Genomic DNA, 25186 nt, shown 5'->3' with positions numbered 1-25186 from the left:
CCGAGGCAGGATTCTAACCTGCGACCGTAGCGGTCGCTCGGATCCAGACTGCAGCGCCTAGAACCGCACGGCCACTCCGACCGGCTCGTAATTTCGAGCCAATGGTGTGTTGGAGCGAAATGCGGTTGGCATCCCCGTACACGCCTGTGTTTAATGTGTTACTGCCGGAAGTTTTATTGTTTTATGTGTCTTAATTACTGTTCAGTGCTGTACTGAGCGTAAAATTGTGTCACACAGTTTGCGAATTTCGAACTAGCGTAGTTAGAGGAGCAATGCGTCTGCATTAAATTTTGCGTGAAACTCAAGAAAACCTAAACAGAGACACACCAGATGATGCAGGAAGCCGGTATTACGAATGGTTCACACGGTTCAAAACTGGCCGGACGGAAGTTAAAGATGGCCCTCGTTCACGACGCCCTTCGACTTCTACCAACGACACTCATGTCAGGAACGTCAAAGACTGACCGTCCAAGAGATTGCATAAGAATGTAACATTTCAGTTGGATCATGTCATGAAATCCTGACACAGCATATCGAAATGCGTCATGTTGCCGCCAAGTTCGTGGGTCAACTGAAGAATGGAATACAACCCGTCGGCTTTGACCAATGATGTCATAGTTTACTCATAGATATTATAGTGTTTATTTTCGAGCCATAAATCGGTTGTCTTCTGTGGCGAGGCGTCATCTTTCTATCCCATTCTTCAGTATTCCTAAGTTCATCCCACGGCTCATGAGTCAAGACCAGAAAGACCTTCGTCTGGCATATCTGGATCGCGCAAATGAGAACTAGACGTTCGTTAAGAGAATAAAAACTGGTGATGAGACGCGGGTCTACGATTATGATGTTGACAATGGGTCCGAAAAGGTTCTCCAAGACAAAAGAAGCTCGCCAGATGAGGTCAAATGTCAAAGCCATGCTGGTAGTTTTCTTTGACTTTGAAGGATAGTCCAGCATGAATTCGTGCCATAGCGACAAACTGATAATCGACGTTACTATCGGGACGTGCTGCGACGCCTGCGAGAAAATGTGAGAAGAAAACCGTCTGAAATGTGATGACACAATTCATGACTCTTGCATCACGCTAACGCACCCGCACATGTATCGCTGTTGGTGCGCGAATGTTGCAAGAAAAACGAAATCACTGTGCTGCCTCATCATCCTCCGTACTCTTCAGACCTGGCCCCTGGGAACTTTTTTTTTATTTCCAAAATTGAAAACCCCGTTGAAAGGACGAAGATTTGCAACGATAGACGAGATAAAAGAAAATTCACAAACGGCACTTCGCGAGATGCAGCAAGAGGCGTACCAAGACTACTTCTGGAAGTGGAAACAGCGTTGGGAGCGGTGTACCAGTTGTGGAGGAGAGTATTGCGAAGAAGACCATGCGCGATAAGTAGAAATTAAGTTCCGTAATTATTTGAACAGACCTCGTATATACGTGGGTCAGTCAAATGAAAACCTTAAATTTGTAATAACAAATCGAAATTTCGTGTTGTTATCCTGTAAGTTGGTAAGCGTGCTACAAACAGCGTGAAGAATGGCCTGTAGGTGGCAGCATAGTGCAGATGCACACATTCCATCGCAGTATCAGTATAAAGATGGCCGCCCCACTTGCGACTTGCACCAGGGAAGAACAGCGTTCTGTTATTCGGTTTTTGTGTAGTGAAGGTGTGAAACCTATTGAAATTCATCGACGAATGAAGGTTCAGTACGGTGACGCATGTTTGTCACAGCAGCAAGTCTACGAATGGAGTAGGAAGTTGCAAATGGTGTGACTTCAGTGGAAGATGCTCCTCACACAGGTCAGGAACAACGAGTTGTGACTCCACAGAACATTGCAGCAGTTGAAGCCATAGTGAAGGAAAACCGCCGAGTGACACTGAATGGCATTGCAGCATGTTTACAGATTAGTCATGGCTCACCACACCACATTGTGCATGATGTGCTCCAGTTTCACAAAGTGCCTGCAAGATGGGTGCCACGGCAGCTGACTCCTAAAATGAGAGAACGACATGTTGATGCTTGTGAAGAGCTTCTTAGGAGCTTTGAACGAGAAGGTAAGGCTTCCTTGCAAGAATCGATACTGGGGACCAAATCTGGGTTCGCTTCCAAGAACCGGAAACGAAGAGAGCGAGCAAGGAATGGCGCCATTCCTTATCATCAAAACCAAAGAAGTTTCGAACACAACCATCATCAGGGAAGGTTATGCTGACTCTCTTTTGGGACGAGAAAGGCGTCATTTTGGAGCATTACATGCCTAGAGGGACCACTGTCACCAGTGAATCATACCCAGATCTCCTAAAAAATCATCTGCGGCCTGCAATCAAATCAAAGCGACGTGGATTGCTGTCAGCAGGTGTCCTTTTGCATGACAATGCAAGGCCCCACACTGTCCTTACAACAGTTGCAACAACCACAAACCTGAATTTTGAGTGTCTTCTTCATCTACCATACTCACCAGACCTTGCCCCAAGAGATTTCCTTATGTCTGGACCATTTAAAGACGCAATGGGAGGAAAGAAGTTCCGTTCTGACGAAGAGGTACGCCACGCGGTACATGAGTGGTTGCGCGGACTAACAAAAGAATTTCTTTCTAAAGGAATTTATGCACTTTGTAAGCTCTGGAGGACTTGCATTGAGCGTGGGGGAGATTATGTTGAAAAGTGATACAGCTTTGCATCACTTCTGCACAATAAATAATATTTAAGGTTTTCATTTGACTCACCCTCGCATATACACATACACAGTATTATGAAAAGGATAATTACTCGCCATATAGAGAAGATATTGAGTCACAGATACGCACAACTTTTCGATACGTACAACTTTTCATCTATATGATTAGTAGCAATGTATACTTTTCATAATATACTCGTTATTCCGTCCTGGATTTTCCGTTGTTTTCTATGATTTATTGACACGTTTCCCATCATAAGGCTTACAGCGAATTTTGTCTGCGGCGCAAGAAACTAACTTAATTTATGTAGTCTCAGCAAGATCATCGTTGTCACATGTACAGATCAGTAAGCATGTTTAATGTCACCCATGGCGATTTATTTGCCTGACTATAGGAGCCCAAAATGGCTGGTCCCAGAGGCGGTCTCTGAGCACAGGCTGGCTATCCATCTCTATGCATCTAGCATCAATAATATGTGTCTGTGCTAGATGCATAGAGATGGTTAACCATCCTCAGCACGGAGACTACCTTTGGGCTCCTACAGCCAGCCAAATTCCATGTCACCACCTTGGTGAGATAAGACCTGCACAATTGACTCAGGCTTTTATGCCGGCAGTGTAGTGTCCTGCTATGCAAATAGCATTTTCAAATCACCCACAAATCATAATCCCATTTGTAATTTGTATGACACAGGATCTATGGAACCTTGATGAGGAGGAGATACCAATGTTCACTCAGGATTGTAGTCTACTTGCAAAAATACACCGTACACAGTTCTTATATGAAACAACTTGGAATGACACTCTCTCTTGCCTCATCTTCCCCAAATACTTACACTTTCATCTTATTTTTCACAGATCCATATTCCTTAACCCCAAATTATTAACAATTGAGATAAAAAGATACATCTTGCACTTTCCCACAAATTGTGTCCCAAAAAGACTCTGTACTTATTAAACCCCCAAAACCTCATTTCACACTGACAATCCTTCATTAAATCTCTCTCACTATCTTAGGTCCTTCTGCGTTCTTAGTTATTTTCACCACCTCCTCTGGCCAAACAGTCCCATCCTCACCATCGTCCGCCTACCATCATTACAGCAGTCAAGGAACTTGACCTAGAGATAAAGTAGAGGTTATGAAATCCAAACTAAATTCACTTCTCATCCTGGAAATCCGTAATGCTCTCCTAATCAGCTACTTGGACCCCACCTTGTTGATTTGAACATTTACAGAATCTGCCCACATAATAGACTACTTAATCATCGAAGGAACTCCAGTCAAAAGTCTCTGGTATACAATGATCATGTCCAATTGGAAAAACTTTCCCACTTACCCCCCCCCCCCCCCACATATCGAAGTAGCTCACTTCCTAAAACAGTGCACCCCTCTCACTTCCCCTCCAACTTGTAACACCAGCAAGTAATTCTATCCCACGTATTTTGACGAAGGTGAAGCCAAGCAACCACCTGTCAAAGCAGAACAATCTGTGCCATTTCAGCCCACTAAAATCCTCATTCACCATGCCTGTTAACGTCTATCCCATCAACCTTCTTCGCTCGCCTCCCTCTCTCAAAGATACAAGATACCTTAGCAACAATTTGTAGAATATCCAGCTATTCCAAATGCCATAACTTTCTCTTGCAGCCTGTTCCATATTCCACTGCAACACCCAAAAACAAACATATTACCAGCACACCCACCACTAATCCATATTTTTGTCGATTATGACAGCTGCGAGTGGCCACGATGTGGTTGTCAATGAACTACAGTTTTAGAAAAGTTTTAATTCTGAGCGAGTGTTAACGGTTTATGTTAATAATGTGGATGTAAATTTGTAGTGTGTCATTACACGCACAGCTTAGAATGAAATTGTCTGGACTTTTAAGCAACTGTGATAAAAGACTGAATATTCTAAGGGCCATGCTGTTAACTGTTGGTAACAATGTCATAATTAGTCATATTCGTGGCTATACAGTATTTTAGTTTTGTTATTTTCAGGTTTAATTTCACATCTGCTCATTCAGTCATCTTTGAAATTTATCTGTACTAGTGGCAAACATTGTCAGTAAACCAAATGTGGTTCAAGCGTTTTCCACTAGCATGTATCCCTTCTTATTTTTCCCCATTTTCTGAAATCGAAAATTTCGTTTCGGATTGCTGGGAATATTTTTGGTAATATGGAATATCTTTGCCTGACCCTTCTTTTAGTTCTGCGTTTCTCACTACGCTGATCAAGTTTAGTGGAAACTGTGGGATTGGTATATATACATTCTCCAGTGTACTGATGCTTTGAATCAATGCCTTACTTATCGATGGGGCTCAGTATACATATTTGTGCAGCTGAAAAAATTTCTCAAATTATGTAGTCTGAGACTCGGTGAAAATTCTTTCAGATTGCTCCCTTTAATAATTTAACTCACCACTTGCAAATTGCCTATGGCACTGTATCCAATTCTTAAGCCAGTTTGTTCATTTGCTTGACTGAAATTCATTGTTTCCCCAGTGTTTGTTATTAGTCACATAGAGCATATTTTACAACTTTTGGTCACTAATGAACACACTATTGAGCTGCCAGTTGAAACAACAGAGGGTGCACCACATTTCCTGAGCAGATCAGAAGTTAGCTCTGAGTCTGTAGAAGGTTCCTCAGCCATGATAATGTATTGCATTGTGCCTCTTCAAAAGTTGTCAAACCAGTTTCATATCTCAAGTGAGCAATTTTTTTTAATGATAATGAGATAAAATCTTTTTAAAAGTCAAGAAACCTGAACTCATCTACTTCCCCATTTTGGAGAAAGCTAAACCTTTTGGGCTATAGGTAATGATGGGTTTCTTGGTATGTAAATAATGAAGACTCTGTTTATTACAAATATAATTATTATATTTTGTGACAGACGACATACAGCTACATTAAATTAACAAAAATACTTTAATACAGTGCACAGGACTGCTCTCAGTCGCATTCTCCTCCAGATTTGTGTGATGCTCTCACAGTTCCCCATTCCTATATGCTTTTCTTCTACTTCTTCTCTTCCACAATTTCCTCTTGCTCCTCTGTATCTGAGTCCTCCTCTGGCGACTCTGTCTTGCGGAAGGCCTGAAGCAAAAGGGCAAAAATTTGAAATGCAGCAGCCACTTGCAAAATGTCAAAAGCACTCCTTTCATTTATGACAACCTTCAAATTAACAGACAAACAGAGAAACACAGATGCTCGAGATTACTCTTGAATGCAGCTATTTTTGGTGCATATAGTGTGGATGAATGTGTCAGAAGTCACTTGATACTTACGAAATTTTTTGTAGGACCAGCTTTTGCTTGACAATGTACTACTATAATTAGAAAATATGAGGACTCACTATTATACATGTCCTTGGATGATATATTTACCCATGTCTGTACACAAAAGGAATCCTACTGCATATGGAAACAGAAAAAAGACAATTAGCCACAGCAGGCTAAAACCTGCTCCACAACCACTGTGTGTGAGGTAGGTCTTGTTTGCTTTAATAGCCCACTAGGGCAATAATACACAATGGTGGAGCAATTGGAGGAAGCCTGAGAAGATTTACAACTCAAAATGAAATGGACTTTACAAATACTATCTAAAACAAGCATTTGGCAGGAGTGCTTCAGTGAGGGACATTTTTTAACAGTTGTGTGTTTTTGTTTTAGTGTGGGGGAAAAAGTGTCATGTAACAAATAATTCGTTTGACAAGGCATGGAATCTGAAATTTTCAGTCAAATGTAACCAAATGCCTAGGATGAATTTTGCTGATCACTAGGGTCGAGAGGTGGCTTGGATATATACCTACTGCTATGCCTCATGTGAGTTTCCCTAACATCTCCTCACAGTTTCTTCAAGATCCTGGTTGTGAGTGCAGAATGGCTATTAGTGAAACTTATTATAGTCAGACACCCAGCCCAGATCAGCTATGCTGTCACATCATACACAACAACTGTCTCTGGGAAATTGCCATTGCACAAGTCGCCCAATATCGCACGCTGTACACACAGATTTCGGTAATGAAGTGTACTGCAGCACTTCCTCAAAAGTGCACCTACCCATATTCTGTTTGTCAACCACCCAGGAAAATGATCCTGATATAATTACTAACATAATGGGCAAATCCAGCTTTTTCTTTTAATTTTTGTGTAGGGCGCTAAAATGTTAATTGTTTCAGGACAAATTCTGTAAAGGATGGCTGCAAATAACTCTAGCAGTGGTCCAAAATAGATACATTTTATGGAAAAAAACAATAATGTCTTTTAATTACATTTCTGCTGAACCTAATCCTTTTATTTTATACTGTTTGCGATGCCACACTTAAGTGCAATTGTATAGTTAACAAATGTAACTAATTTAAATTAGGTTCTCAGGCTGCATAGCTTCCAAAGTGTGCCTAATGAACACACCCTATGTTGAGCAGCTTCTCAAAGTGCAACCCGTAGATTGGTTGGGTATATGTTTCAGTGTCCGCCGATAGATGAAAAGTAGTTGTTGTAATGGATCTTCCAAATGAATTTATGACTGAAGAAACCATATAAGTCTGGGTTTATTCATGACACTCTTTATGGCTTTTTTATGGAGTTTTCTGGAGTCAGCACACAGTGTATGTAGGATTCATGGTAATCAGGGGTTTTGTTTCATAAAGAAATGTCAACAGCAAACTGTGATGACCGAAGAAACAATTTAAGTCAATGACTCACGTTTTCTGCTCCAATCAGTTTATAGCATCACAAATCTGAGTTACTTTAGTATCATGAAGCTGAGGCAAGAAAAGGAGCCAATCAAGTTTGTAGCATATTGTTTAAATGCATAAATGAATAAGTCCAACTATAAAAAATTTATGATAATGAATGTAGACTGAAGCAATGAATTCAAATTTGCGTCACTGCGATTCGACGAAGGTCTCTTGCTTACTAGGCATATGTGTTAACCACTGTGCCACCTTGGGGCTGTAGCTAACACAGCTGCACAGATTACCCTGGTATGTTTCTGTCCATAGTACAAACACCAGTTCATGTCTCAGCCCATCTTGATGTTCCATTTCTTAACTCGTATCAATATTGCAGGGGCTCTCCAACATTGGAATAGCATCTTAGCATTGAATGAAATGGAGATAATCCTGCCTGTACCTCAGGCACAGGTGGTGTATTAATCAGATGAAATTATATATTGCAGAGAAATATTAAGCATCAACTTTATCTATGATAATGAATACAGTCTAAGCCATGATTTAGAATTTGTGAGAAGGGGAAGACCAAGATAGACTGAGGTCTTACTTTGGTTTCTGTATAGGGGGGCAGACATATTAGGGTAATCTTTGCAGCTATGTTTGCCACAGTGCCAGGGTAATGTAGCTATTAGCATATCTACCTAGTGAGCAGGAATACAGGGTATGAATTCTCGCCTTGGTGCAAATTTTAATTCATTGCTTTGGCACGTATTTATTATCATAGATAAATTTGAGACTTAACATGCCTCTAGAACTTATAGTTTCATCTGATTGATAAAAAAGCCTGTACCAGATTTTTAACAGTTATTCTGGATAAAAGTACAACCACAAACTAATTCATTTTTGTCTTGCTTCAACTAATTGTGAACACTTCAAGAACAAACTCCATTATTATCTCAATTATTGACTTTCAGAATAGTAAAGCAAAGAACAAAGAAATATGACGGTGTGTATGTTCCAAAATACATCAAACTATTATGTGCTCAGTTTCAACTGATGCCATTCGAATTCCAAAACGTTTTAAATTTTGATAATTTGTGGAGGGAATATTACAATTAAAGTTCTTTACACCTGGAATCAATGTTGCCCAAAACAGAGTTAAATTTTTCCTAATGAATACATGTACGAGGATTGGACCTTAAATAGTGGCAAGTATTTATTCATAACTGATACAAAAAAAGTTACATATTTGAACCTGTTACTGTCCTTCAAAGTAGTCACCAGCGTTGTGTAGAACCCGTTTCCAGTGATGTGGAAGGCTTAATATACTGTTAGCAGAGCCTGTGCTGTTTATGGTGCGAATGGAGCGGTCTACTGCCTGTCAAATCTCTGGAACAGTTCTGAAGCGAATGCCACGAAGTCCAGGGAGTATGGTGGATGGTACAATACTTCCCGGTCCCATCGACCGAACAGAGCAGCCGCAGCTTGCGCTATATGCGCCCGCGCATTGTAGTGCAAAAATGGGTGGGTTGCGCTGAAAGTATCGCCGCTTCTTTCGCAAAGCTGGTCGCAGGTGATGCTCCAAAAACGAACAGTAATACCGTGCATTGACTGTCTGCCGTGGAGCAACGTAATGCGTTATGATAACACCATCACAGTCTTACACGAGAATCACCATAACTTTCACAACACTGGGGCTCTGACGCACTTTCGACTTTCGCGGCGACGCATAATGACGCCATTCGTTGGATTGGCGTTTCAGTTTTCGCTCGTACGATGTGGCCCATGTCTCATCCATTGTTACGACATGGCGTAAGAAAGCCTCTCCTTCGCGCTCATAGCGCTCCAAGTGCGTCTGAGCAGCGTCGTAACGCATCCATTTCTGCATTTTCGTCAAGTCATGCGCAACCCATCGTGATGCAATTTTTTGCATGCCCAGGCGTTCCTTCAGGACGCCAAGCACAGTCGTATGCGTTAATCCGGTTTCGTGGGCGAGTTCACGAATCGTGTGGCGTCGATCACTGTCCACTACCGCGGCAACAGCATGTACTTGTTGTTTAGAGACGCTAGGACGACCTGCTCGATGCATGTCTGCCACAGTTTGCCGACCTTCGCTGAAGGCTTTTACCCAACGTGCCACTGTTCTGTACGGCAATGCCGTTTCCCCGCACGCCTCTTGAAGACCTTGATGACACTATCGTGCTGTACAACCTCTGTCACGTTCAATCTTGATCAAACTCCATTGTTCCTGTTTCGAGCCGCGCGGGATTAGCCGAGCGGTCTTGGGCGCTGCAGTCATGGACTGTGCGGCTGGTCCCGGCGGAGGTTCGAGTCCTCCCTCGGACATGGGTGTGTGTGTTTGTCCTTAGGATAATTTAGGTTAAGAATTGTGTAAGCTTAGGAACTGATGGCCTTAGCAGTTAGGTCCCATAAGATTTCACACACATTTGAACATTTGAACATCCTGTTTCGAAAACATAGTGACACCGTTGCGTTAGACCGCTCTCTCACAAGTGACTGTGTTTCCCTCAATTGTGTGCACGCCGGTGACGTGGGACGGGCGAATCCATTTGGTCGGAGGTAAGGTAGGTATGTCAACAATGTGTGCTATTAGCGACAATAGTAGATTCTATTGCATAGTGTCTCCATAGCAGTGTTGCCCTATTTAAGTTCCAACCGACGGAATTTCGTTGGGATTCACAGCACAAGCGATCTTTAACTGTCTTAATTTTATACATATATTTTGTTTAATTTGTTGGAAGGGAGAATTGGATCTAAGATCCTGTCTTTTACTTTTTTTTCGTCAGTAGTCTTGACAAGGCAGTACTGCACGAGAACAGAAATTTTGAGACGGGCTAACAACAGGAGCTGATCCGTATTGGCGATGCTCTAAAATGTTTGCTATATTAGCTATAGTTTGTGTATTTGGCCCTTGTTTTTATTTGGCCCTTCATTACGTGTTAGACTGCAATAACTGATAAATGCCATCACACTTACCAATTTACAGTTTCCTTATGAGACTCGCTGCATATAAAACATTGAGAAATGAAGTAAGTAACTGAAAGTCTTTATACCGTTCATAAACAAAGAAGAAAGTGCTTTTGTACAACGATTCTACTCTGTGTGTGCCCAGCGGCACTGTAACCGTCCAGCAGAAATAGTGTTGAACTAGACTTATTATGTTGCGACGCACCTCTTCCGCCATGGCCCTTAGCTGCTTCTCCATGGCAGGTCCCGTCTGCTTCACCATAGCTGTCAGGAAGCCCTCCGGCCACATCAGCAGCTCGTGCGGGGTCCCGTACTCCTGTGGGGAGCAACCAGTTCAAACAGCATTAGTGCACTCTCTCTTTCCAGTGGTGGCAGTGAGTGGGGAATCGACGGTTCCAGTGGCTTACACTGAGGAAGCAGGAAGCGTCTTGCTGACATTGGACTGACAAAGTGAGAAAGAGAGGACTCATGAAGCTGAAGGAACTATGTTTGCAGTGGTGTTGGGAACATGGCGAGAGCTTATCAGGAAGATGCAGCAATATTATACTGAAGGAAACAGGGCGAAAAACAGATTATACTATGAATTACTCTGCTAAGAAATAAGAGAGTCCTTAAACAACCATGTTAGATCCGATTGCCCATTTCATACGTTCACGCCTTGCATCTTTTCACATGTGCTCTCACTAACCCGCACTGAATCCCGTGCAGTGAGTCAAAATCTGCTATCTCGCAACTGAGTTGACGTGTTTATAGAATCTGTCATGAAGAACTAAATGTTTCTCCTTACAACATTCATCCCGAATAAAATAAACAGAAAATAGACTTGGCAAGGACCAGAGAAGAGTAAGAACTAAGGTAAATATGTTTCATCGAATAGTGAAGATACTGTCCAGGGTGTGACTCTCATAAACTAGTACAGAATTGCAAATGATCATACGAGACTCAGAAGGTGCGTAGTAAGCAATATATATAAAATTAGAAGGAACCAGATTTGTGAGACTATAAGTCAGGAACTTAGTTTATCAGAACTTATCACAAAACAGGGAGGTATACCAGATTAAATGAAACATTTTGGTAAATGGTGGACACTTAAAAAAAAGGCTCTTACGCAAACAGCAAAAGATGTTGCAGGTGCAAGGAAATCAAAGGAAATCTGAAAGGAGAAGGTGAGAATTTGAAGTGAATAATAATAGCAACATGATACAATGTACTGAATTATATAGCAGCTCCATTTGAAAAGATGTGACAAGATTTAATTTAAAATTGGTAAGAGGAATAAATGAAAATAATAAAGCCATTAAAAAATCTAAACAGAAACTTCTCATGGGTATACATCACTTTTCATCAGTAAAGAAGTCTAACAATAGAGAAGGACTCGTTTCACAATCTCAAGATTTCTTTAAATGTTTGCATAGTTCAAGAGATGAATTAGTAACAGAGTCTAAATGAGACATTTACACACTGGTTGATGTTGAATGATGATATAAACAAACAGGGAGATACATGTTTCAGAGTAGTAAATTTTGAGATCGACCTGGTATAGGAGATCTCTAACATATTCACATGGTACAGAATACAACATGGGGCCAAAACTGCTGTATAGTAAAGTGGGTGGTCTTGGTCTCCCAGTACTACTAAACATCTGTATGGTGAGATGTTATGAGAGTTCTCGAGGGACATGATGATATTTGATTAGAATAATGGTACTTAGTGTACTTGGTTGTACTTGGTCAAGCTGCAGCATGTATACAAACATTCCAATGTTCTTCAGAGCATCACTCATTCGGAGAGCATGTTGGCAAAGTGCATCATCTAACAGTGCTGCGATATGAGGGTCCACACTTGGTCTCTCCATGTATAATGAAGGCATGTATTGATGAGTTTAGTATTAAGAGATTTTCACTTATTCTATATTCTGCTGATCTTACAGATTCAGATTTCCACCTTTTTGGTTCTCTGTATATCATTGTTCAGGGAACTCCTTCAGAAATAAAGATGTTTTCCAGATTTTACTAGACGGTTTGTTTAAGTCTGGAAACGACAAATTATCCCGAGTCTCTGAGCCATGTCGTCGATTGCAGACTGCTCATATTGCCAATTAATTTCTGTATTTTATACATTTCATCCACCATCACAGCCAAAAGAGGATGATTCTAAGGATACATATTCAGTGTGTAGCATATAGCTTTTGCCCCCCTACGGAAAAGGGTTTTTGTTAGTCATAAGCTATCTATTGTAGTGCCCAACCTAACTTACCATGACTGGCATTTTTAAAACTAGCTATAAATGACGCAGTTGCCTCTAGTTATAAAGAAATGAAGAAATTAACTTCTGACAGATCCAAGTGGAGAGCTGTCAACCACTTGAAAGACCGATAATGAAGAAGAAACTTATGTCTGCGAAACTTGGAAGAGGAGGACGTAATTATCCTCGAGAATGATAGTCATCTCCGTATGTGGAGAATCATTAGAATAAAATGGCAAAATGACATAGCAGCACAGGTGTAACTGTATGCTAGTAGCATTTAGGTGACAGTTACCAAACTTCATTTTCAGTCAACTGCTGGTCATGTGGTCACCATGGCAGTCTCTCACCTCCCCAAGCAAATCATGTAGGATCAATTTAACAATAGACAACATATGCAGAGCAGACAATGTAACAAGTATAAAGGTTCCCTGAAGTGCAACATTCAGTAGTGCTTGATTAATAATGAAAATGGAGATGTTACATCATCTGTATGACAAGCACAGCATAAGCTTGTTCATGAAGGCCCCCAACACCTGCAAGAATACATCAAAGACATGGCATCAGTTTGTTCGTGAAGGCTCACAGCACCTAAAAAAAGAACAGCGAAAACATAAAGTTGATAAGCAGTAGTCAGGTGAAGAAACAACCATCAGATCCTGCTTTTGATGTAAGCCTTCATCAACTATGTGAAATAGAATATGGCTCCACGATTTGTCTGTATAGTCATTACAGGAATCACAATTAAAGAGGTTGTGAGATTCCAAAAGATGACATGTTTGCTTGCGAGCAGTAGCCTATGACTCAGGGTCACCGAATGAATAATATCACAGATTTCTTACAGCTATTAATATGTATATATATAGCATCCTTTTAGGTGCTTCAAATTTGATGTTTTTCGACATGTGTTTGAAATTTTGAACAATTCAGATGGGAGACAGAGCCATAGTTAAACATCAAAATGGCATTCATGTGACACAGTCGTTACACGCAATGTGCTGAATTGAACTCTCGGTTTCAGAAAAACAAACTTTGTTTCACATCCACAAGTGTTTGTGTGGGGTGTTTGGTAATGATGCAGTCGATAAGACTACTGTTGAATGATGGCTAAAGAGAGTTACAGCGTCAGGTTCATGATCGACAATGTTCAGGATGTCACTGACATGGTGAATCGCACGGATACCATTACTGATGCAAGGATGGAGTACCACAACTAGAGAATTGGTTGTACCACTATCAGTGAGCGTTATAAGTGTCTGCGTAATTGATACATTTGGATATTCAAAGGTGTACTCAAGAGCAGTTCCACATGATTCAAAGAAAAGCCGGCTCAGATGAACTGCTGGAGCACTTTGCGACCAATAGTAAGGTATTTCTGTCACAAATCGTTACAGGTGATGAAACCTGGTTGCCCTACTTTAAGCTGAAATAAAAAGGCAGTCACTGGAGTCGCACCACTAAAAGAGAAGAAATTCAGTGTAGCTTCCCCTGCTGACAAAGTCATGACAACAGTCTTTCGGGACAGTGATGGTGTCATTGTAGTGGATTTGATGCTAAAAATGTCAATGATTATTCAGAAGCAGATGTGGAAACTGTGAAGGAACTCAAGAACCATTTCTGACATGTTTTTGGCTTGACAGGAACCCAAAAGTAATCTTGATCCAACATGACACTGCACACCCACACGCAAGATTCAGAACCTGGGAACACATCACCAAAGTAAAGTCATAGAGCTTGACGGAAATTGTGTAGAAAAATACAACATTTAACAGAAATATTGACTAAAACTATCACCAAATTCCTACTCTTAAGAATATGATCTGAGAAAGAAATGGAGGGCATAATTTATTTATTTATTTATTTATTTATTGTTCCATGGGACCAAATTAAGGAGAAGTCTCCATGGTCATGGAACGAGTCAATACATGAAATTATAACACGATATTAGAAACAGATAAAATAAAATATAAAAAAACATATTCAGGTGACAAGCCGTAAGTTTAAATGAGAAAGATCAACAATGTAACACTGGAATTTGCTTAATTTTTTAGCTCTTCCAGGAGCTCCTCGACAGAATAGAAGGAGTGAGTCATGAGGAAACTCTTCAGTTTAGACTTAAAAGAGTTTGGGCTACTGCTAAGATTTTTGAGTTCTTGTGGTAGCTTATTGAAAATGGATGCAGCAGAATACTGCACTCCTTTCTGCACAAGAGTCAAGGATGTGCATTCTACATGCAGATTTGATTTCTGCCTGGTATTAACTGAGTGAGAGCTGTTAACTCTTGGGAATAGGCTAATATTGATAACAACAAACGACATTAAAGAAAATATATACTGTGAGGGCAATGTCAGAATTCCCAGATTTTTGAATAAGGGTCGACAAGAGGTTCTCGAACTTACACCACACATAGCTCGAACAGCCCGTTTTTGAGCCAAAAATACCCTTTTTGAATCAGAAGAATTACCCCAAAAAATAATACCATATGACATAAGCGTATGAAAATATGCGAAGTAGACTACTTTTCGTGTTGATGTGTCACTTATTTCAGATACTGTTCTAATGGTAAATAAAGCAGCATTTAGCTTCTGAACAAGATCCTAAACATGGGCTTTCCACAACAGCTTACTATCTATCCGAACGCCTAGGAACTTGAACTGTTCTGTCTCGCTTATAATATGCCTATTCTGTCTGATCAAAATATCGGTTCTTGTTGAATTGTGAGGTAGAAACTGTAAAAACTGAGTCTTACTGTGATTTAGTATCAAATTATTTTCCACAAGCCACGAACTTATTTCATGAACTACATTATTTGTTACTGTTTCAATATTACACACAAGATCCTTCACTATCAAGCTGGTGTCATCAGCAAACAGAAATATTTTTGAATCACCTGTAATACTAGAAGGCATATCATTTATATAAATAAGAAACAGCAGTGGCCCCAGCACCGACCCTTGGGGAACGCCCCACTTAACAGTGCCCCATTGGGACTGAACATCACTACCACTCTCAATATTGCGGAGAATTACCCTCTGCTTTCTGTTCTTAAAGTAAGAGGCGAACCAATTGTAAGCTACTCCCCTTACTCCATAATGGTCCAACTTCTGCAGTAATATTTTGTGGTCAACACAGTCAAAAGCCTTCGTTAAATCAAAGAAAACACCTAGCGTTCGCAACCTTTTATTTAATCCTCCAAAACCTCACAGAGAAAAGAGAATATAGCATTTTCAGTTGTTAAACCATTTCTAAAACCAAACTGAACATTTGACAGCAAATTATGTGAATTTAAATGCTCCAGTAACCTTGTATATACAACCTTCTCGATAACTTTAGCAAACACTGATGGCACAGAAATAGGTCTAAAATTGTCAACATTATCAATGTCTCCCTTTTTATAAAGTGGCTTCACTACCGAGTACTTTAATCGGTCAGGAAACCGACCACTCCTAAAGGAAAAGTTACAGATATGGCTGAGAACTGGGCTAACATACATAGAACAATACTTCAGTATTCTGCTAGATACCCCGTCATATCCATGAGAGTTCTTGGTCTTTAGTGATTTAATTATTAACTCAATCTCCCTCTTGTCAGTATCATGGAGGAGCATTTCAGGTATCAGTCTCGGAACACTTTTTTCAAAGAGCGCTATATGATTCCCTGTTGGGACTAGGTTTCTATTTAGTTCACGTGCTATATTCAGAAAGTGATTATTAAATACTGTACATACATGCGACTTATCAGTAACACGGACTTTCCCACTACGCACTGATTCTATATCCTCGACCTGACTCTGCAGACCAGCAACTTCCTTTACGACTGACCATTTTTAATTTTATCATGAGACTTAGCTATTCTATCTGCATACCACATACTTTTTGCCTTCCTAATAACATTTTTAAGCACCTTACAATACTGTTTTTAATGGGCTGCTGCATTTAGATTTTGACTGTTTCTAACGTTTTGATATAATTGCCACTTTGTTCTACAAGATATTCTTATCCCTCTAGTCAGCCACCCAGGCTGCCTGTTTGTGCTAGTACCCTGTTTTAATTCACTGGACGATCATCGTACAACGTTTATATGTCATTTCGTAGGCACGCAGTAATGTTTACGTCCAAGCGAAGGGTCATTAGACTCACCGCGACCTGGCCAGCGTCCATCACGAGGATGCGGTCAGAGTCCATGATGGTGTTGAGACGGTGGGCGATGGTCAGCACGGTGCAGTCATGGAACTTGCGCCGGATCGTCTGCTGTATGAGCGCATCCGTCCTGAAACATCGCAACACGAGCGCATCAGTAGTTAAAACTAACCAGCTCAGTTACTGTTCCTGATGAGTTCGTCATTTTACTGACGAACATATCAGTTAAAAAGACAATAATTTTGAGATCTAGGAATAGGTTATAGCAGTTGGTTTCTCTCAACGTCAAACAAGTGTAGTCGAAACTTTGTGGATAGTTTACTCAGTAAGAGCATTATTTCCAAAAGGCAAGGTCCTGATTTCAAGGCCTAGCAGAAAGTTTTGATTCTTCAGGAAATTAAAAAACCAGTACACACTCTGCTGCCGACTCCCAAAAAATATAAATGTGCATTTGCATAGAGTGAACACATAATACTACAAAGTAGTGGAGAACGTTCAATAACTATAAAACAGTGGTCACACCAGAAATACTCTGTTGTGGTCTTCAGTCCAGAGACTGGTTTGATACAGCTCTCCATACTACTCTATCCTGTGCAAGCTTCTTCATCTCCCAGTACCTACTGCAACCTACATCCTTCTGAATCTATTTAGTGTATTCATCTCTTGGTCTCCCTCTACGATTTTTACCCTCCACGCTACCCTCCAATAATAAATTGGTGATTCTTTGATGGCTCAGAATATGTCCTACCAAGCGATCACTTCTTCGAGTCAAGTTGTGCCGCAAATTTCTCTTCTCCCCAATTCTATTCAATACCTCCTCATTAGTTATATGGTCTACCCATCTAATCTTCAGCATTCTACTGTAGCACCACATTTAGAAAGTTTCTACTTGTCTAAACTATTTATCGTCCACGTTTCACTTCCATATGTGGCTACATTCCATACAAATACTTTCAGAAACGGCTTCCTGATACTTAAATCTATACTCGATGTTAACAAATTTCTCTTCTTCATAAACGCTTTTCTTGCCATTGCCAGTCTACATTTTATATCCTCTCTACTTCGACCATCGTCAGTTATTTTGCCCCCAAACAGCAAAACTCATCTACTACTTTAAATGTCTCATTTTCTAATCTAATTCCCTCAGGATCACCTGATTTAATGCGACTACATTCCATTATCCTTGTTTTGTTTTTGTTTATGTTCATTTTATGTCCTCCTTTCAAGACACTGTCCATTCCGTTCAACTGCTCTTCCACGTCCTTTGCTGTTTCTGACAGAATTACAATGTCATCGGCGAACCTCAAAGTTTTTATCTCTTCTCCATGGATTTTAATTCATATTCCGAATTTTTGTTTGCTTTACTGCTTGCTCAATTTACAGATTGAATAACATCGGGGAGAGGCTACAACCCTGTCTCACTCCCTTCCCAACCACTGCACCCCTTTCATGCCCCTCTACTCTTATAACTGCCATCTGGTTTCCGTACAAATTGTAAATAGCCTTTCGCTCCCTGTATTTTACCTTTGCCACTTGCAGAATTTGAAAGAGAGTATTCCAGTCAAAGTGGAAACTCTTAAGCTGAAAACAAACGGAGAGCTCGAAAATTTAGAAAAAACTGAAAGAATAAGACAAATACCAGGACCTACAAACAGCAGTGAATCAGAATACAGATTAAGCGATACGCATGCGAAAGCATGCACTACCTAATATGAACGAAAACGTCGGGCATAAAAAGGTTATTTTTCCGGGGCTCATACCTCGGGATCTATTGGTGATAGGAAGGTGGGGTCAAGTGTTTTGGATAGCCCTTGGGCTAAGGACCATTTGTATACCCAACAGGAGAATCGTCATACTGTAATTACCCTGCAATACGGAGTCAAAGTTTTGAATATTACATATCTCCTCCAGCTCAGACAAACGGAGCACGTCGTTTGGTTCTTTTTGCGTTATACTTGGTATATAGTGCGCCTCAAGGGGTTAATGGAGGTACCTTTTAATTCATAGGCAGTTCCTGAGTACACCCCAAAAATACGCTTTTCGGGTAGCACCAAAAACAAGACGCTGGTTCCAAGACGGGTACGCACAGCAAATGGCTGAAATTTTTGCGATGTATTCCTAAGAACTCGATCTCTATCTCGACCAAACGCGAAAATTTCCTTTGTATACCCGTTTCCGAGATACGGAAGTTCAAAGCTACTCTACTTGTACACGTAGAATGCGGACGTAAAATCCTGTGTGAGGTGAAATCTTATTAATAAATAACAGTATCAGATTGTTCACATTGTAACGTTATATTCTCTAGGCATTTGTCTAGAAGTGCCATTTTTCCGTTTTCAAAAATATTTATCCGTTATCGAGAAACACCCCAAGAACCTAATATAGGATACCAAAACCGAGCAGCGGATTCCAAGACGGCTAGCCACAGTAAATGGCTGACCTCGAACAACCATGAAAAGTTTCTTGTTATCTTTATCCACTTCAGACATCCAGAGGCTCTAAGTTATTCTTCTTGTACACATAAAATACGAACATAATATCCGGTCTGAAGCGGAAACGTTATCATCGGAAGGGTTCTGGGAACCCCACGTAGTACTAAAGCATATGTAAAAAGTTTTTGCACGTAAAATCCACTTTATGGTGTACAATTAGTTCTGCGTTATTTCAGTTTCACTTAAGTAAACTTTCAGAGTTTTACTGACCTATAAATACGAGTGACACGTGCTGCAGTTGCAGTGAAAAGAAGAGGACAAGCGGAAAAAGCTTCTGTGGGAGCACAAAAAAGGCTAATATGCTTCTGTTTTAAATTACTGTGACTAAAAAAATGCGGTACTAGCTGCCTCTTTCTACATTCCTCAGCAACTTAAAAAATTTTCCCGAAAATTTTGGCACGCAAACGTACTCGCGCTCTTTTATGGTGAGAGAGAAGGAGACAACGGCAGTGGGAAAGCGACGGAAAAGCAATAAATACTGGAAGATAGTAGACAGTGGTTGTGGTATACAAAAAAGAGAGGACAATGGTAGTGTGAGAGAAAGAGAAGGACACTGTGGCAGTGGAGCATAGTTGACAATGACAGAACACTACTGGGAAATGAATGAAGCAGACGCTGCCACTGGCAGAGAAATAAAGAGAAGGAGAATGTGATTGGGTCAGAGCTAACGTTAATGAGAGACAGATTATATGACATTGACAACAAGGAAGAGAGAGATAGTCACAGTGAGAAGAGACAGCAGCAATGAGAATGAATAAATGAGGTACGTAGCAGTAAGCGAGAGCAAGAGGGTGACAGTGGTAGTGTGATGAGACAGTTAGTAGGGCAGAACGAAGAATACTATGGCTTTGAGACAAGAGACTGTGACAGAGAGACACAAAGATATAATGACAATGAGTTGGGCTGAATGACTGACAATGGGCAAGTGAGAGCAGATGGGTATGAACTACTTAAAAGCGATGGACTAGTGGGTGTGAACGAGTTAGAGGAGCTCGTGGGAGTTAGATGTGATTGCATGTTAAAATGTATTAGCATGCCAAAATTTTTGGAATTTTTTTTAAGGTGCTGAAGGAGGTAGAATAAAGCGGTTGATACCGCTCTTTTCAGTCAGAGTCTTTTAAAACACGAGCACATTAACCTTTTCCGTGCTCCGATAGTAGCATTTTAGCTCTGGTATCTAATACAGATATACACGGGGTGGGCAAAAATATGGAAACACCAGGGACACAAGATATTACCGCCTAATACGATGTAGGATACTCGTTGGCATTCAAAACAGCTTGCAGTCATCTCGAAACGGATAAATAAGAGATTCTATACGGTTTTCAAGGCAATCTCATACAATTCTTCTTGCAAAATAGTACACTACTGGCCATTAAAATTGCTACACCAAGAAGAAATGCAGATGATAAACGGCTATTCGTTAGACAAATATATTATACTAGAACTGATATGTGATTACATTTTCACTCATTTTGGGTGCATAGATCCTGAGAAATCAGTACCCAGAACAACCACCTCTGGCCGTAATAACAGGCTTGATACGCCTGGGCATTGAGTCAAACAGAGCTTGGATGTCGTGTACAGGTACAGCTGCCCATGCAGCTTTAACACCATACCACAGTTCATCAAGAGTAGTGACTGGCGTGTTGTGACAAGCCAGTTGCTCGGCCACCATTGCCCAGACGTTTTCAATTGGTGAGAAATCTGGAGAATGTGCTGGCCATGGCAACAGTCGAACATTTTCTGTATCCAGAAAGGCCCGTACAGGACCTGCAACATGCGGTCGTGCATTATCCTGCTGAAATGTAGGGTTTCGCAGGGATCGAATGAAGGGTAGAGTCACGGGTCGTAACACATCTGAAATGTAACGTCCACTGTTCAAAGTGCCGTCAATGCGAACAAGAGGTGACCGAGACGTGTAACCAATGGCACCCCATACCATCACGCCGGGTGATACGCCAGTATGGCGATGACGAATACAGGCTTCCAACGTGCGCTCACTGCAATGTCACCAAACACGGATGCGACCATATGATGCTGCAAACAGAACCTGGATTCATCTGAAAAAATGACGTTTTGCCATTCGTGCACCCAGGTTCGTCGTCGAGTACACCAGCGCAGGCACTGCTGTCTGTGATGCAGTGTCAAGGGTAACCGCAGCCATGGTCTCCGAACTGATAGTCCATGTTGCTGCAAACGTCGTCGAACTGTTCGTGCAGATGGTTGTTGTCATGCAAACGTCCCCATCTGTTGACTCAGGGATCGAGACGTGGCTGCACGATCCGTTACAGCCATGCGGATAAGATGCCTGTCATCTCGATTGCTAGTGATACGAGGCCGTTGGGATTCAGCACGGCGTTCCGTATTACCCTCTTGAACCCATCGATTCCATATCGTGCTAACAGTCATTGGATCTCGACCAACGGGAGCAAGAGTGTCGCGATACGATAAACCGCAATCGCGATAGGCTACAATCCGACCTTTATCAAAGTCAGAAACGTCGTGGTACGCATTTCTCCTCCTTACACGAGGCATCACAACAACGTTTCACCAGGCAACGCCGGTCAACTGCCGTTTGTGTATGAGAAATCGGTTGGAAACTTTCCTCATGTCAGCACGTTGTAAGTGTCGCCACCGGCGCTAACCTTGTGTGAATGCCCTGAAAATCTAATCATTTGCATATCACAGCATCTTCTTCCTGTCGGTTAAATTTCGCGTTTGTAGCACGTCATCTTCGAGGTGTAGCAATTTTAATGGCCAGTAGTGTAGCTATTTCAAGTAGCGATGGTGGAGAGGGATGGCAGTTACGCACCCTTCTCTTTAAAGTAGACCACAAAGGCTCAATAGTGTTGAGATGTGGCGACTGGTGGCCAGGGGAGATGCGACAATTCATCCTCGTGCTCACAAAACCAGTTCTGGGCAATGCAAGCTGTGTGAAAGAGGGCGCTATCGTTTTGGATCACAGCGTGACCACTGAGGAACAAACTTTGTACCAAGGGATGGACATGATCAGTCAAAATGATCACGTAATTCTTAGCAGTAATGTGACGTTGCAGAGCACTGATATGGCTGCCCAAATCATCACCGAACACCCTCCATGTTCTACTCTTGGGATGTAGACTGGGCCAGAAGTTGGAAACAATGTGCAACAAGGTTCATCCGACCAAATGGCGTTCTTCCATTGCTCCACAGTTCAAGTTTGATGACTTCAGCACATTTCACTGTTAGGATGACTTGCGTCACTGGCGTGTGGTTTTGGAATTCCAGATCGTCCTGCGTTTCCCAATTACGGATCTCCCTCGTGTTGTTTTGGTGCTGACAATGTTCACCTGTGCGACATTCAGTTCTGCAATGACTTTTATAACTGGCCTCCTCTTATTTTTCGTCACTATTATATTCAATGCTCGTCCGTCACGATCTCTACACATACTTTCAGCCGTCCGAATACCTTGTCCCAAGAGAAGCAAAAAGTGATATCTAAAATGGACACGGCAAGAAACGGAACACTTCTTAAGGAGACTATAGAAATGGCAGGCTTTCAGGGCAGAAATAAATCAAGAACTGGAAGAAAATGGACACAAGAAGAGAAGGAACAACCTTATTTAAGATGTAGGAAGTGTGACACTAAAGGAAACTTCAGCTGAAAAGAAAGAGGCAGGAGCAATGTTGGTTTATTTTACCCTCCAAAAGGGCTAATTGAAATTCAAAAAAATAAAATAAAAATATGGATTGCACATGTTTCATGGCTCCTGCCAATAACTTTCGAATTAACTAAATTAAACATGCTTTACGAGTATCGGCTAAAAAGTGTGATGAAATTTAAGTCCTTTGTTTAATGTTTTGAAATTACACAGAGGGTTCTCTCAGCTGCGAAACCGCCGACATCATGAAACGAGTGGGAGTATGAAAAGACACGGCGGCGTGGACGATTGAGACTTTCCACGGAATCTTTTGTGTTAATACTTACAGCCATATTAGAAGGGCTTAAATATGTTAAAAACGGATGACAACACAGTCAGATTCACGTTTTACTACGCTGCTTTTAATGAACCATTTAGTGTACGGCAAGAGCGGTTACTTGTGAATCAAACAATCGAACTAGTGGCAGAGTAGTCTAGATCTACATCTACGTGGATACTCTGCAAATTACACTTGAGTGCCTGACCGAGGGTTCATTATTCCAATCTCTTAACAGCGTGCGGAAAAAACGAACACTTGTATCTTCCGTGCGAGCTCTGATTTCCCTTATTTTATTATGATGATCGTTTCTCCCTATGTAGGTCGGCGTCAACAACTTATTTTCGCATTTGAAGCAGGAAGTTGGTGATTGAAATTTCGTGAGAAGATTCCGCTGTAACGAAAATCGCCCTTGTTTTAATGACGTACACCCCAAATCCTGTATCATGTCAGCGAGACTCTCCTTATTTCGCGATAATACAAAAGGTGCTGCTCTTGTTTGAACTTTCTCGATGTACTCCGTTAATCCTATCTGGTAAGGATCCCAGACCGCGCAGTAGTACTCCAAAAGAGGACGGACAAGTGTAGTGTAGGCAGTCTCTTTAGCAGATCTGTTACATTTTCTAAGTGTTCTGCCGATAGAACACTGTTTTTGGTTTGCCTTTCCCACAACTTTTTCTGCGTGTTCTTTGCTATTTAAGATTTTCGTAATTGTAATTCCTAGGTATTTGGTCGAAATTACGGCATGTAGATTTGAATGATTTATAATGGAACCGAATTTTAATGGACTTTTCATTATTTACGGTCAATTGCCAATTTTCACACCGTACAGATGTGTTTTCTAAATCGTTTCGCAATTGGGTTTGGTCTTCTGACGACTTTACTAGACGCTTACCGACAGTATCATCTGGAAACAACCTAAGACGGCTGCTCAGATCGTCGTCAAAATCGCTTATACAGATAAGTTTATACAGAGGTCCTACAACACTGCCTTAGGGAACCCCAGAAATCACTTCTGTTTTGGTCGATGACTTTCTGTCATCTACTACGAACTGTAATCACTCTGACAGGAAATCATGAAACCAGTCGCTTAACTGAGACGATTTTCCATTAGCACGTAATTTGATTACAAGCCGCTTGTGAGGTATAGCGTCAAAAGCCTTCTGGGAATCTAAATATAAAGGATCAATTTGAAAACCCTTGTCGATAGCTCTCAGCATTTCGTGTGAGTAAAAAGCTAATTCTGTTTCACAAGAACGATGTTTCCTAAATCCAAGTTGATAGTGTTTCAATAGCCCGTTGTCTTCGGGATAATTCATAATGCTCGGACACCATATACGTTCTTGTTGCATATCGACGTTAATGATATGGGTCTGTAATCTAATGTATTACTCCTGTCGCCTTTCTTGAATAATGGTGTGATCTGTGCAACTTTCCAGTCTTTGGGTACGGATTCTTCGTCGATCGAGCGGTTGTATATGATTGTTAAGTATGGAGCTATTGCATCAGCGTACTCTTAAAGGAACCTAACTGGTATACAGTCTGGACCAGAAGACTTGCTTTTATTAAGTGATTTAAGTTGCTTCACTACTCCGAGCATATCTGCTTCAAAGTCACTCATGTCGGCAACCGTTCTTGATTCGAATTCTGGAATATTTGCTTCGTCTCCTTTTCGGGAAGGAATTTCGAAAGGCTGTGTTTAGTAACTCTGTTTTGGCGCTATCACCCAGAGAACGCACTGATTGTGTCTTGCTGCTAGCACACTTTTCATGCGGTCAGAATCTCTTCGTCAGAAGAACATTATGACGCTGATGAGGAAGCAGTCCGATATAGGAGGACAATGTTTGCTGACACACTTGCAAAGGAGGCAGTACGATCAGATTAACTTGCAGACCTGCTACAAAATGAACAGCTGCAAATTAAAGCCAGCTGTAAAAGTAAACAGTGTGTTTCATACCAATATAAGAGACAGTACTGCGAGGAAAGAGTTGAGTCTGGCGTGTA

The 25186-nt window shown here is 41.2% G+C and overlaps 1 protein-coding gene across 1 annotated transcript in view; it reads right to left on the bottom strand.

Annotated features, from left to right (window-relative positions):
• Positions 1–5542: 5542 nt before the first annotated feature.
• The window catches only part of LOC126458156 (ATP-binding cassette sub-family C member 4-like), a 382852-nt gene continuing 363208 nt past the window's right edge, over positions 5543–25186 (bottom strand). Inside the window, exons 23-25 of the mRNA XM_050095019.1 lie at positions 16731–16860; positions 10553–10663; positions 5543–5780 (exon numbers count right to left, since the gene is read on the bottom strand). Of these exons, the coding sequence (XP_049950976.1) occupies positions 5703–5780; positions 10553–10663; positions 16731–16860 (319 nt within the window). The 3' untranslated portion in view covers positions 5543–5702. The remainder of the gene's footprint in view (positions 5781–10552; positions 10664–16730; positions 16861–25186) is intronic.

This window comes from Schistocerca serialis, chromosome 2 (genome assembly GCF_023864345.2).
Source record: "Schistocerca serialis cubense isolate TAMUIC-IGC-003099 chromosome 2, iqSchSeri2.2, whole genome shotgun sequence".
Classification (NCBI taxonomy): Eukaryota; Metazoa; Arthropoda; class Insecta; order Orthoptera; family Acrididae; genus Schistocerca; species Schistocerca serialis.
This window is presented reverse-complemented; position numbering and strand designations above follow the sequence as displayed.